Here is a 14,922-nt window from a genome sequence, read left to right on the forward strand (position 1 = left end):
CATCGGGGGGCCTATTCACAAGTACTAACTGAGAATTTTAGGTCAACAAGGGATGCCAACTAATTCGTTCCTGTGGGAGGACCTAAACCTTAGGGGGCTTCACTTCAAACCCACACCACTGCTTGTAAGCTCTCAAAAGTAAAAGAACAGGGGGAAAAAACGATAAAGAAAAACTTACGTGTCAGTTCCGTCCACTGCATCCCTGATTTCCTTCTGATCAGTTCCCGTGATGGTGTTCCTTCTACGCCCCTTCTTCTTCCTCCGCTTCTTCTCGACGTACTCGAAGTGGGTGAGGGACCGTCGGAAGTTGGTCATGCGGTCGAACCCACGACCCGTGACGTCCACCCGGATCATCTGTCCGGGGAACCGCAGAGCCACGACCTGCTGCTGTTCTTCGGGACTCGGGAGCCTGTGGTCGGTTCCCTCGGGACTCAGGTCTCTCACGGCCGGGCACACTCCGTTCGCCTTCACCGTCGGTTCACCCAAAGCCTCCGTGGAGGTCCACTGGCGCATCTCTTCCAAAACGGCCGGCTGGAATGAAACAAAAACATCGTCAGAGCGAGCTTTAGAAAGTTGGAAGCATTCATGTGATTCGATGGAATTCTTTGAGTCTCGGACCGTGTAGCGTGCAACAACGACAAGCAGATAGCACCAGAAACGACAAGCGAAGTCGTTACATAATTACGCCACCGCGTGAGCAATTGTGACAATCGTGGGAAAACTGTGGCAAACACGCCTTTAGCCTTGTATCAGAACTAGGACGAGAAGCTTACATCGTCACGTATTGATTAGGCAATATGGAAATAACAATTACAAGGAGACAAATATTTGCACAGATATTCATTACCAGAGAGAGTTGAGTTTTTGTTTAAAGTTCACTTTATGTACAGCCAGGCTAATCGGGACTGGGCCTACAATTCAAAATGTGATCCGAACTACTATGTTCCTCCACTCGAGATCCTTGATTACAAGGCGACCACAGTACGACTACGCCATCTGGGAGACCCAATCACCAGATCGGAAAAGTTAAGTTTGTATGTAGTTGGAGCCATGCCCATTGCGAATCACTAGCCACTTTGCACTAAAGAAGGCACGTAAGTCACGAGTTTTTGGACATTCGGATCTAAAAAGAGAAAAAGAGGGGAGAAGATTATGTAATACTGAACTACATTATATTGACCCCGGATATAATTAGAATTGAATCAAGAAGACTTCGGTAGTCGAGAAGAAAGAACGGTTTACAGGACCCCTTGGAAAACCTAAATGAAAGATACCTGTACGGAGGCCAAGACGAAGACGGAATGACAATATTAAGATGAGCAAGACTGGATTGATTATCCCTAGGTTAGGGACACATGGATGAACTGTGTTGCTGCGGCAATACATTGTCGAGAGTTAGTTGATGAAACTTCATGCAGTAGTGCTCCTGCAAGATATCTTTTGGCTTCAAGCTGACAAAAATATGCCTACTTTATGCTCGGGTAGGCTAATTAAGACTGGACCTACAGTTTAAAGTGGGATCCGTAGCACTATGCAACGTGTCTGCACCGAAGATCGAACCCCCTGATTACAATGTAATAGTGTTACCACTACGCCATCTGAGAGACCAGGATATCATTATTAAAATACAGTTATTCGTATAGTGACAAAAGAATAGACTTTCTAGTCTATGTCTATGTTCTTACATAGCAATATTTATAGACTATATTCAAACAAGCATGCAGGGAATGATTAAGAGGAAGATGTCACTCACTCTATTGAGATAAATTAGGAACTGACATCGGAAAGCACTAACATTTCTCGGGGAAAAACGAAGATATTTGTACACATGATATTCAAAATGTGCAAAAATAAAGTCTGCACGATATTAATACCTTCTAGTCAAAACAAGAGTTGCTTGTTAGCCTACGTGAGAATCACACGAGGATTGTAATTGGTTTCGAATACACCACGAAATATATTATTTATTGTCTCGCAAGATCAGTGATAGTGTTATCTTAGTTTCAGAATCGCACTATCCTCGTTAAAATTTTACGGCTCACTCACGTCTGGACTTTCCCAACTTACAAAAGAAATCCGGGGATAACTTTCAGTTTTATAACAGATTAAAGTTACGGATTTTGTAATATGGAAAGAATGGTCACTTCCCAAAGGAAAGTTTTCCAATAATTTTCGATAACTCAGAAGTTCTGAAAAATATAAATTATAATTAATCCAATATGTAGTTACAATTTATAATCAAAATATACATAATGTATTCAATAATTACATTCGGAAGATGACAGGGTCAAATAAATATCAGCTACCTTAAGAACCAAATTCACTACGGTATAATTTAACAATACAGGGAATTTATCCAATTTGTTTGAAATTTGGGATACTTACTAATTTGGGCCTCGTAATCACGAATCTGCACTTAAAATTTGGCGCTTATTTGGGGGCAGGTGAATCCGGCCAATTTCTAACATGCCTTTAACAGGGACTCTTTAAAAAATAGAGAAAGCCGGGTAGCCGGAGCGAAGCGGAGGCGGGGCCGCGTCAGCGGTTGGGGACGGTAGGTCAATTACCCCAGGGGCGGAGCCCGGAATCGGTGGGAAATTTGGAAATCGAGGGTGTAGAAATAAGAACTTAATTTAGATTATTTTGCTATTTCCACGTGTGAGCGCCAAATTTTGACTGCAGATTCGTGATTAGGGGGCCAAAATTAGTGAGTATGCCGAATTTCAAACAAAATGGAGAAATTCCCGGTATTGTAAAATCGCTCCCTTTATATGGTTTGATTTGATTTGATTTGATTTGATTTAGTTTATTTTACTTCGCGTTTTGTGCCTCTTGGCTAATTTGCGAAGATGGGGATGAGTGATGAAATGATGAAATTGATGAATGGACATTCACAAACAACCAAGCCCGACCGGGATTCGAACCCGGGACCCTTGTCCCTTTATATGGAAATATACCTATGTGTTATTCAAAATAATCGTGTAGACTAATTTATTTTTATTGTGTGGTACTGAAAACAAAAATATTTATATTCCTTGATTTTATTATATTATGCAGCATTACATTATTGTAATACAAATATGAGAATCATCATTCGATATAGAAACCTAATTTACGAATTTCCCCTTCAAATAAATAAATATCCGATTATGAATTTTACATGTATGTACTGAAAGCTAACACACTTCATTTAAAAATAGCTGATGCCTTGTTCAATTCAACAAGGACTGGCAACACTGACAAGAGAGAGGTCGCTTGATTCTAAACTTTGTTGTTTTATCCTAATCTGCTTCCCTTTGTATTGCAGGAACCAAAGCAATAAACTTCGTGTGGTCCACCTGGCCCTTCAGTTTCTTCCGCCATATCCAAGGCCTGGGGAACGGAAAACATGGATTCCGAATTAACGAGTGTGCGCTAATTATTGTGGCTGAGAAGTGTGAAAGGCTAATTACAAGCTGAAAAGCACGTGCTGGGAGAAAAAACAAACACGCGGCGGCTTGTACAGTCAAAGGTAAAAGTGAATGGTGCACGCACATCAAAAGTAGTACTTCTCAGGTCATTATATTTGGGCTTTTGATAGAAGCTCGTAGCATAAATATACAATCCACTAATTGCACTGAGCTCGTAACATGAGAAATTTTCTATGATCAGTTACAAGAAACTCTCTCCCGTGACAGTAGAGCGGGATGTACAAGTATTACCAAGCAAATTGTTCATCACCATGCTTATTATATTTATTTTACGCAATGAGAGCTTCAAGAATGTAAACAAAATGCCAAAGAAGCTACTGACAACCTCCGCACTAGCATACGTTAAAATATATTCCGTAAAAATAAGCAAGATGCAATAGAAAGGTAAAGGACAATAATCATGATCAATTTGCCCAGCAATACTTGTGCATCCCACTGTACACTGTAATGGGAATTGTGCGCAAGCAGTTTGTCTAAGTACTTTGTATGGTTCAGGTAATAAAAAGTACTGCAAAAATCCACGAGAAACAGGACATCAAAATTGTAAAAAAAACTTTTTCTACCGCTGAACAATCGGTTGACTAAATATAGAAACCGATGAACCAGACAAAAGGGCCCACAAACGCTATTAAATCAAAATTAAATTAGAAGTATGCTTTTAAATCATTACGCTACGCCTTACACCTTTAAGAAAAATACATAGCAAATGACTTCTAATATTTCTTCGTCGTCTGAACAGCGTTATGTTTAATAAGATCACCACAGTTTCTAAGTCTCGATGTTCAAATTGTTCTTATGGTCTAGCGCCAGGCCCGTAACCAGAATTTTATTTCTGTAGGGGCTCATCCCTTATCAGCAGCCGCCATCTCAAAGCGAAAAAGTGAAGGGTAGAAGTCCTGAAGGTGAATTTCTCAGTACATCACAACTTATTATACAAAGATATTTAATCGTGCTAAGGAAGTAACATTAATTACCCCTACACTCCATTAAAATTAGATATTTGTGGAATTTCGGAGAGGGCTTCAGCTCCCTAAGCCTCCCCCTAGGTACGTGATTGTCTACCGCATTAATAATTACATCTGTAATAGATGACAGAACGAACAGAAATATATTTAACTTGGATCCGAACATGATCCCTGTCTCCACGGCGCGTTACGCTAACAACTAGATCTGGAGATCGGTAGAAAATGAGGAATATATTTCCTAGTCGAATGGTCTAAATAGAAGCATGAGTTCAATACAGATTTCTTTCCTCTTTGCTATTCAGAGATCGATTTGTAGTCAAGACCTAATTCTATACCAAATACGACCCATCTTTAGGTACTGAGCATTGAATTCTAGAATTGTAAGTGTTTGATCCCAACTGGCGGATTCGTAACAGCACGCAAGTCCTTACCTCAGTTCCAAGTTGACTTTGCTCTTTGTTGTGCAGTAAGTCATCTCCAAATCAGAGAGCATTGTTGTGGCTTCGAAAAGCTTTCGGTACGAACTGGCAACGGTGGAATTCTTGAGCATCCTCCCCAGTGTGGAAAAAAAGGCTCGTGTAAAAAGGCCCCAGCAGGTAGCTTAGACTGCCCTTTGTCTCAGGACTTTGGAAGTATTCGAGATTCACGTTTATCTCGGTCGAAAACCTAGATGGCCGGTGCCTCAGCACGTATTTCCCATACAGGGGGGATTACACGTGGATTTCCCGGCAAATTTCTCCCGTTTCATCTTTCGGGCTTTGCTCTGTCAAGTCTTGGATCTCGGAGTTGCTATTTCTTTAACTCCTCTCCCCCCACCCTCCTCCAAGCTATCTCTCTCTCCGTTTCCCTCCGTTTTGACTCGACCTTGGGAGGATTTCCATTTATCAGTTTCATTGTCGGGTTTTGTCACGTGGATTTTCTTGCTCTTTCGCCTCGCTTTGTCAGACTTTCGCAAGCTTCTTCGTCTTCCTATTCATCTACTTTTCTCTTCGCTCTCGGCTCTTTAAGGTGGTGAGAGACGAGAAACTTTTGGCTGTCAATATGCTTCGCGAAGTATTTTGCATTCGGAAAAATCTTTGGATCTGACGCCCTGCGAAACGTCGGAGTGAAATTTTCTGATTAAAAAACTTTCAAGTCTAAGAAGTTATTTTTTTTCTCAGTGGCGGGAGTTGTGCGACGGGTACCCCCTCTCGAATTTAAAATAATGCCTAATAAAGAAACACTTGCTATTAAAGTCTAATTTTATAGACAGAGGCTAATCGCGAATGAGCTTACCTCAAGCAGTAGTGTATCGATCACGCTTTTCGCATATGTTCGGAAACTGTCGGAGGTATTCGCATTTGCAAAGTATGGCGACTCTAGACTACCATTTGATTGTCAGTTTTCAAGGGATATTGAAAGATACACTGGCAACTATTGCATCTGTTATAATTACGTGTTCAACTCTCGTTAAATACATAACAATAAACAAAGATAAGAATATAGTTACGTATGTAAAAGACCAAGTAGAAATTGCAGTATGGCATACATATTGCATTAAGGATTTCTTCATTCTTGTCTTTGAAATATTTCGCGGATAACGCAATGCTGACAATGTTTGCGCACCTTATTACTTGTCAAATATTCTGCTACCCCGTTAGAGGAATATCGTGCAAAACTTTGATTGATTGGTGGATTTTATTCTACATGGATTTCCTGCCACTTTTGACTAATAGCGAAGGCGAGGATAAGTGATGATATGATGAAATTGATGAAGGGACACTCACAAAGAGACCTATTCCAGACCGAAATTCGACCGGGGACTGGGACCTTTGGCGTTGTATCGCGCTGTGCTAACTGCTAATCACTCCGCCATGAAGGTCAGCTACCGTGGAAAACTGCCTGTGCAATTGTACTTCTTATAATTTCCATAAAACTACGCACCCCCATGACAACACGACCTCTCGTCAACCAATTACCGTTAACTACCCATGCTTGACTCGACTGTATGTACTCATCTTCGTACGAATGAATGTAGTCTATATTCAAGGTAACTATATTGATCTTGATGTCAAATGTAAAGCTGTAAGTCCAATAAAATTTATTGATGATGATGATGATTGATCTTGGTGAAATATACATATAGACAGTCAGGTCGCAAGTTTTTTGTGTGTGTGCGTTTATGACTGTAAAACTGTTTAAATTTCAATGAAAGACGTCAGATTGCAACGGGCAAAGTCACAAAACGCGTTACTTTGGAAGAAAAGTAAAATAAATTTTAACGTGTTACTTTCTTTAATACCTCCCCGCAAAACACACACACACACACACACACACACACACACACACACACACACACACACAAAACAATGCTGTGCTGTTCGGATCCGAGCTGCCTGGAGAGAGTTGTTACGGTCGATCTGACAGAAATTTTTGTCCTCACTTGTCACAATTTAAAAATCTCAAAGCACGTGGGGAGTGGAGGTGGGTTTCCACTTTCCTAGACGTAAAGAGAAACAGCTAGTCGGTTGCTTGTCAGATTCAGCCTCGTCCATCGAAAGGAGGACCCCCTTCCCCAGCCGTTTGTTTTGTTTCCAGTGTAGCGAGGATTTCCCTTGTCTGCGGGCTGTCTATTAAAGTGAGGATTTGTTTGTGTTTCCTGGTCGGGGTTTCCTTGTCCATCAACAATGGAAATAATCCGTTCTCTCGCTTATTCTTGTCTGTTGTTGTAGAACGCATCCCCTGGGGGTTCTCAAAAATCCAAAGCAGTGTCGCATTTAGAAGTGTATAATTGGGGAAACTGGACATAGACGCTGAAAGAAATGATCATTAACACCCTTTATCGAGCCCAGCGAAGAAGAAAAAATAAACAAATAAATGCCCTTTTACCTGAAATATGCCTCTTTGTGTACTATTTATGGGTGCCTTAATTGGGACTTCCCCCTAGACGCGCTCTGGCAGATTAACAATTGGGGGCTCAATAAAAAAAAATACAAAAGCTTCTTCAATAACATTCAAAACCTTAAAATTTTCACATTATGTGCTCTAAAAAGGTTGTTACAAAGGGCAAAAAATAGGACAGTAAAAAACACGCAATTGCATATCAAAATTACATTCTGACAATGGGAGGGGGCTCTTTTACAACAAACCTGTGTAATTAAGCAGCATTAAAAGAGATAATGTTTATAAATATTACATAATAAATACAATACAATACAATTAAAACAAAACATTTCAACAACATATTTCACAACTATACTTGTATCTCATTGCAATTTATTATTTACTATTAGTTGAGAGGCATAGCAAATTTTGTTTACAATTCATAACTACCACTAGGTGCTTTTAATATTAAATAGGGACATTTCAGTAATATTACGCTTTTTTAAAAGGACCTATAAATAAAACGTGACCCATGAGGCAGGACCCACGGGGTATACTTCTTCCCTGCGTGAGTATGGACGTTGTCAGTAGCTCAAAACTGAATGAAACACTATTTAAGGTACAGGCTAAGTTGCTATAGATTTGACATTACTTGGTGGTAAAATATTTTTATGAAAATACACAATATACCCAATTTTCCTGGAAAAATCAAGCGCTTACCTTAACCTGTCTACAAAACAAGCACGTGACTTCAGCATATACAAGTGGTGTTCTCACGTCTCCTGACGTGATGATACCCTCTGTATTTGTTACGTTTAGTTTTCTAGACAAGCAGAAGCTCCATTTCACTTGTATTCCCCGAAGAGGACTTTGTTTTGCTAGCAAATACGGAGGACTACTTGTGCAGGACGAAAAAGCAACAATTCGCGAGAACAGCTGCGCATTTTCAGCTGTGTTTTTGAAAGTGTCGCTCGGGCCAGCGACAATGGTGGAATGCCCAGGCGGTGAAAATTAATCCCCATGGTTCTCGGTTCCCTCCGCTAGGAATGCCAGAACTGGCTCTGGGAAGGACCGCCTGGGATAATCGTCTATTTAGAGCGTTCTTTGAAAATGTGTCTGCCACTTCATGTGTTGCAACTCAAACGAGCACGAAAAGTAAATATATCACACAGTGCAAATAGTCAAAGGTGGGGATATATTCACACACGTTAGTTACTCCGATTGGAAGGCTCATTTCGAGGTATCAGCTTTTCTTACAAGTAAATAAATCGTAGTCACCATTTACTTCCAAGTACAGTGCTGTATATACATTTGTGAAACTTGTATGTATAGGCAGTGGCGTAGCGGCAGCCCCCGCAACCTCAGCAACGCGGGCGGGGGGGAGGAGGTGTAGGAGCCCCGCAATGTTTTCTCTGCGCTCCTGAAATGTTATGTAATTTCAGAAATACAACAGATAGTGTCGGTTATTTTAAAAAAATACGAAATAGACAACATGTGAACACTTCAAAAACTGTTGTACGTCCGTTACCTTCTGACGTCATCGATGATATATATATATATATATATATATATATATATATATATATATATATATATATAGCTTGAAGTATTTTCGATATTTTTTCAAAAGGTCCTCCATATTTTAGTTGCAGGGGGGGGGGGGCAGGGCACTGCGCTACGCCACTGTGTGTAGGTAAAGAACATAACAGCACACCACAGCCATATGTATACGCTTGTTCAGTTTTTCATCCGAAATGGAATCCGAGACCCACCCTGCCGTTCCCGCAAGAATCTCGTGGCAAGAGGCCTTCCTCGTTCGACATGCCTCCACAAATTGAATAGCGCGGAGCAAACACAAATTATTGCGGTCGGCCACAAGATAGGTTCGGAAGTTTTCCACTCCCGACTGAAATACGACTCCCCACCCAACCTATGGAGGTGCTCGGGATGGGATGGAACGCTCCTCGAGTGCTGGGGTAATGAGGTCACGGAATGTGCGTCTCGAGATGTACCGAGTGACACAAAGGCGATTCAATTACACCAAACGGGAACATGCAGGGTAGTTCTGGGCTAAACTGCTTTCTCAACGTTGTTCCGTTCGACACTTTCCAGAGATTTAAAACTTTGCTCCTGAATCTTCTCGAGTTCTGAAGAGTATCTGTGTGGTGCGTTAGAGATGAGAATAGAAATTGCACCTAGCAACACGTCTGTTTGGCCCTCTTCACATTCTGCACATCCTATTTCATCTAAAATGGATATTACTTGGCAGGTGAATTGAGTACAGGAGCAATTGTATAAAGTCATGAAGGTAAATATTTTTAGGAGTATTTTCAAGGCGAAAAAACTGGAAAATATAAGTGATAAGCTCTGAGAAGTTGTTATCCTGCTGCATGTTAATAAAGAGCAATTTTTATCAAATTTTAAAACAAAGTTTTGTTCTTATGAAAACTGTTCCTGTACGCTGAAAAGTTTACATCGTTGAGTTGTTTTAGCATTCTAAGCGAAATTACCTTATCTTTCTGTATAAATCATGAAAATTCTTAATAGTAGCTTCTAATTTTAAAATTCTATATTTTCCGTCTCTTGTCATACGACTTTTTATTTAAAGCGAGACTTGCGATGAGTAATCTAACCAACAATTTGCAGGGAAGAGGATTATTCCACTTTGTTTCACTTGTTCCTAGCCAGAAACAGCTACGACCAATATTACGTGAATCAACCGGTATTATCCTGTTGCTTATGCAGTCAAGCCTCTCAAAGAAATAAATTTGGTCGCCTATGTATCAGGACGTATAGAGCAGCGTTATGTGGGACATCTGTACGATTGGATAGGCTGAACCATTTGAAACTGGATTTACCTAGATTTATAATACAAGTATAGTAAGTATATCAATGCCTACACGCATTCTTTAAGTGCGTACCACATATGTGGCAAAAGACTGAACGGGGTCCCGACTGTCCCTCAAACAAAACAATATCATCATTTGTTTTTATTTCAGAAAACCACACAAGCTGAAATGATACACTACCTTCCTCGTCTCGATGTCCAAGTTAAACTTTCTCCTCCTCGATGCGTTCCCCAACACCGGCGTGCAGACGAAGTATTTCGAGGTCCGGACGCCGTCCGTCCGGTACTTGTCCATCTGACGCATGATGTGGATGGGAGTTCGGGCTGCTGCTTCGTACAGACGTCGTACCACGGGCGGCCGAGTGGCGGCGCTGAACAGTCCATTGCTGCTCTCTTTCGTCGAGACATAGTGCGTGGTTCGCTCACTGAAGGTGCTCAAATCGCTCTCGGCTGGAAAGGAAAAAAAGTAATGTCAGCATGCTGTACTACTGATATAAATGCTGTCACAATGCAAGTAAATTACAGTGTACAGAATAAATATGACTTTCAATTCTAATTCGTTTATATTTGGTTACAAGAAAGTGGTTTTACCATGAAAATGAACTTCAATCTGCACAAAGAAAATATACAAATTTATACCTATGAAAGTAAGGTAGCTTTGCGGTGAAAATAGTTTAAATACAAAATTTACAAACACATATTTACAGGCATAATTTTAGCTTACTACTGCGCTTCATGCAACAAATTTATTAGACGTATTTTGTCTTGAAACTTGTCAGGAAAGTCAATCAAATCTGGAAAGGTGCTAGCTCAAACAAAGGGTGTGCAATGGAATCATACACACAATTATTCACTTTTTGAGCTTATATTATAATTATTCAAGAACTATCGATACGTCACTTGATATCTATTAGACAGACATTGAAATTAAGACATATTCGTTTCGACGATCTAAGCCTCAATTTCTTCTTAGTAGCATATAAATCATAATTTAAGTGGGAAAAAGTCACTTAGTACATCTATCACGTTGCGAAGCATGGAACAGTATCAAGGTTCATATTCCTCACGTAATACCTTTTAGGGAACTTTCCAGCCCCGAGACTAACAAGTGGTAAGCAACATGGGCCCCATCCAAACTGAAAATGAGGGTGTGGGGGGGCATTCACTGCGCATGTGCTACCAACAGATCGAGGCGAAATCAAGCATGATATTGAGAAAAGGCCTAGTCCGAGCGACACGGAAGCGTCGTGTCACTCCGGTACGAAACATTGGTTCCATTTATTTATGAGGATTGGGGTCGGCCCCGTGGCGGAGTGGTTAGCACATCGTGCTACAACGCCAGGGGTCCCGAGTTCGAATCTGGGTCTGGGCATGGATGTTTGTGAGTGTCCATTCATCAATTTCATCATTCATCCCCATCTTCGCAAATTAGCCGAAAGTGGCACAAAAAGCGATGTAAAATAAAGCCAGTCAAACAATCAATCAATGAAGGTTGGGTTGCGTGTAGACTCGGTCTGAAAGCTCCCTAAGTTTTTAATCCATACTCATACCCGCGATTAAGTAACGTAAAGTAACAACGATACAAAAATGTACATCGTTAGAATATTGCCATCTAAAAGAATGAATCACGACGAAGTAAATCTGTAAGAGAAAACAAGTGCTGCTATCTGAGATGAACTGAAGCGTGTCGCACGTTGCGATTCATAAATTTCCCATAACGTTAACTGCAAGCCTGATTACGCTAGTAATAAACGGATCCGATCCGAACGTTCACGCAAGAACATTACTGCCCAAGGACGCCGGTGGCTTTGTTTTTGCTCATGATCCTTTTTTTGCAGACTTCGTAGATTCCTCAGCGGCCGAAGCCTCTTTCTTTCCGCTGGCGTCGTGGTCTTTCTTTTGCAGAACAAAACCTTCATCAATTTGCCCATTCAGGTGTTGCTTCGAACATCGTGACGGGTTCCCACGGAGAACAAATATTCAAGGTCACCTACAGAACGAGAGATCATGGTTGCAACCTTTTTTTTTTTTTTTTTTAATCATGCTGATAAATTTAATAACGTTTTCTCTTCGTAGCCTATGATATTTCAGTGAATTCGAGACAAGAAAATTGTAATATAAAGGAGTGAAGACGGGACATTCCCAGTGGTGTGCTCAAGGGAGCGTTGGTGGGGGTTTTAGCCCCACCATTGGCCCAGTATTCCTAAAGAAAAAAGAACGTCGAAGGCATGAAAAGATGGCAAAATGAGGGCTGACTACTAATAAAAGTATACGTAACACCCTCTCAAAAATCCTGAGCACGTCACTGGACACTCATAAAGAAACATCCATGCCCACGCAGGAACTCCAACCAGGAACCTTCGGTGGCAAGATCAAGATTCATTGATTCAACCTCTCAACGTGCGCGGTTACTGTAAGTACAGGCTTGATTTTTTGGCGTTTTTTTCATGACCCTTCTACCTATCTAGGATGATTGAAAAAATGGACCAGGGAAGAGAACGTACACAATGCCTTACCCAGTACCCCACCCATAGTGTTTCGCATCCCACTTTAAAACTTTAGGTCCATGATATGTTGTACTGTTAACAAGTCTGGTCCCACGCACCTAAAATAAAGGGAGCTGGCAACACTGTTTACGAAATGCTCCGAAGGTTCGTAATCGGCTAGAATTTTTCCCTCTTCTTTTACCGATTTCACCGCAGCCTTTCAGGCGTTTTTTTCTCTTATCCCTCTCCTGGATAAAAAAAGAAGGGCAGATCTGGGGGTCTTCTTCCTCTGATTTGGAATGAAAGCGCATTTAAATAATGACTGGAAAATGACAATCTGATTACAAGTCGGTCGGGCTCATTCCTGGGCATTATAAAGACTGAATTAAGGTATAAAAGTGAACATCCTGCTCGGGACAAAAGCGAAATTTCCCTCGAGATATCCTCCGCTCCTTCGAGCAATAGGAATCCCAACGAGTCAATTTCAATAGGACTCTGAGAAATGAGAAAGTAGTAATTGGACCTCGGGCTATGCAACAGAAGAACAAAAAGTTAACGTCTAATTAACGGAACTTGAAAAAAAAAAATCTTTCGGAAATTCTGTTCCTCTGAGATTCATTGTGAAGTACGTGCGCGCAACGTCTTTGTATTACTCATATCGCGACGAATTGAATGTCATTGGTTCCAATCCTGTTGTACGCAGTTCGATAGATACCACCGTGTAACCTTATGTCCACATCGTATTGTCTTCCACTTTACAGGATATCACAAAAAGTGGAAACCGTTAATCTGTGCTATATGTTTGCATACATACAAGATAGAAATGCAATTTTTCCAGGGCTTATAGAGCCGAAACGAACAATGTTTTCGATGTCGTACGGCGACATTTTATGTATAGAAAAGCCTGGTTGGTCAGTGAGTAGGGAAACTGAATGCAGCGCGAGCGAGAAACATGGGTTCGATTCCGGTGGGGAACGGTGCAAAGACGGCTGGCTGGAGCGTGGTGATGTTAACATCACCTCATCATTAACATGGTGGAGAACGAGTATGTGGAACACCTTCCCTATGTGCCTCCTTGTCGCGGTAAAATCTATATGGGATAGCCTTATCTTTACACAAAGACACACACATTCGCACGCACACATGTATATTAATTTGTAATATGAATTTGTAACTTGGAACCCCGCACCTCCCCGATGGTAACGTCGTCGCCTTCTAATCAAGGATTCCCGGTTTGATACCCGGTGGAGGCAGGTAGTAGTTCGGATTCCTACTTAAATTGTGGGTACAGTCCCGATTAGCCTTTATGCGCATAAAGTGGACTTAAAACCCAAACTCAATCAATCTAACGACGAAATTTTGAACTCCCAAAGATGAAATTTTACTTGCGAACAAGCCTCGTTATTAATTTTTTGGAAATACGAGTAGCCTATAATGCATACTTTCCCTCCCTTCCCCTCCCCCAACCTTATCCCCCTCCCATCCGCTTCCACATGGCCAATTATACAATTTCATTTCAGGCAAAAACCAGAGATCGATCTTTCAAATGGCTCCTCAAAAGACTGAAAATGCCTCAGTGCCAATAGCAAAAGCTTATTTCAATTTCAACTTAGCCTTGCCAGTCTTCATCACCACTGAAAACGAGAACTGAAGTACATAATGTGACGGAAACCGCTTTCCGACATGAAATATGTCTTGTTTGTCGAGCTGCATGCCTTTCGGCTGGGCGTGTCTCCCCGAGTTTCTGCAAATATTGGACAAAGGAAAGGCATTCGGTCGCCTGGCTTCCTTCCCACGCCCCGCGCCGACCAAATATTGGAAACTGGACAACTCCTTCGAAGTTTCTCTTGGCGAGTTGCTCTCGTCGGCAGTAGGTGGAGAAGCGCCGGCGATTGTTTTTCTCAGTTCATTTATTGAATTGTTCAACAGGAAGGAACGAGCAAAACACGGCTTCATTAGAACTGCTGGGTACATCGTACGTATTTTTACAGGCAGATCAACATAGATCCGGAGATTCGTTCTCGGGACATACACACACATGGAAAATATACCAGATTGTGTAAAAGGCTAAACGTAAATCCGCAGCCATTGAGTGTTCCCAAAAATTAAAAAAATGAATAAATAAATAAATAAATAAATAAAATCCGTCTCAAGAATCCCTGAAAGTGAAAGACCAAAGCACAGCAGCTAGAAATGGCCACAAAATCCGGATAACGGAAATCTGGATTTCAAATTATCCGATATCCGTTTCGGATGCAACGGATAATCTGGATATCAGAATATCAGGATAA

At 41.1% G+C, this 14,922-nt stretch overlaps 1 protein-coding gene across 3 annotated transcripts in view; it reads right to left on the minus strand.

Moving 5' to 3' along the window:
* The window catches only part of gukh (NHS actin remodeling regulator GUK-holder), a 236,816-nt gene that overhangs the window by 24,620 nt on the left and 197,274 nt on the right, over positions 1-14,922 (minus strand). For all 3 annotated transcript variants that reach the window (XM_083123990.1, XM_083123991.1, XM_083123992.1), the window contains exons 2-3: positions 10,327-10,595; positions 179-531 (exon numbers count right to left, since the gene is read on the minus strand). In XM_083123990.1, the coding sequence (XP_082980116.1) occupies positions 179-531; positions 10,327-10,595 (622 nt within the window). The remainder of the gene's footprint in view (positions 1-178; positions 532-10,326; positions 10,596-14,922) is intronic.

This window comes from Lepisma saccharinum, chromosome 6 (assembly GCF_977018435.1).
Source record: "Lepisma saccharinum chromosome 6, izLepSacc3.1, whole genome shotgun sequence".
In the NCBI taxonomy this organism is placed as follows: domain Eukaryota; kingdom Metazoa; phylum Arthropoda; class Insecta; order Zygentoma; family Lepismatidae; genus Lepisma; species Lepisma saccharinum.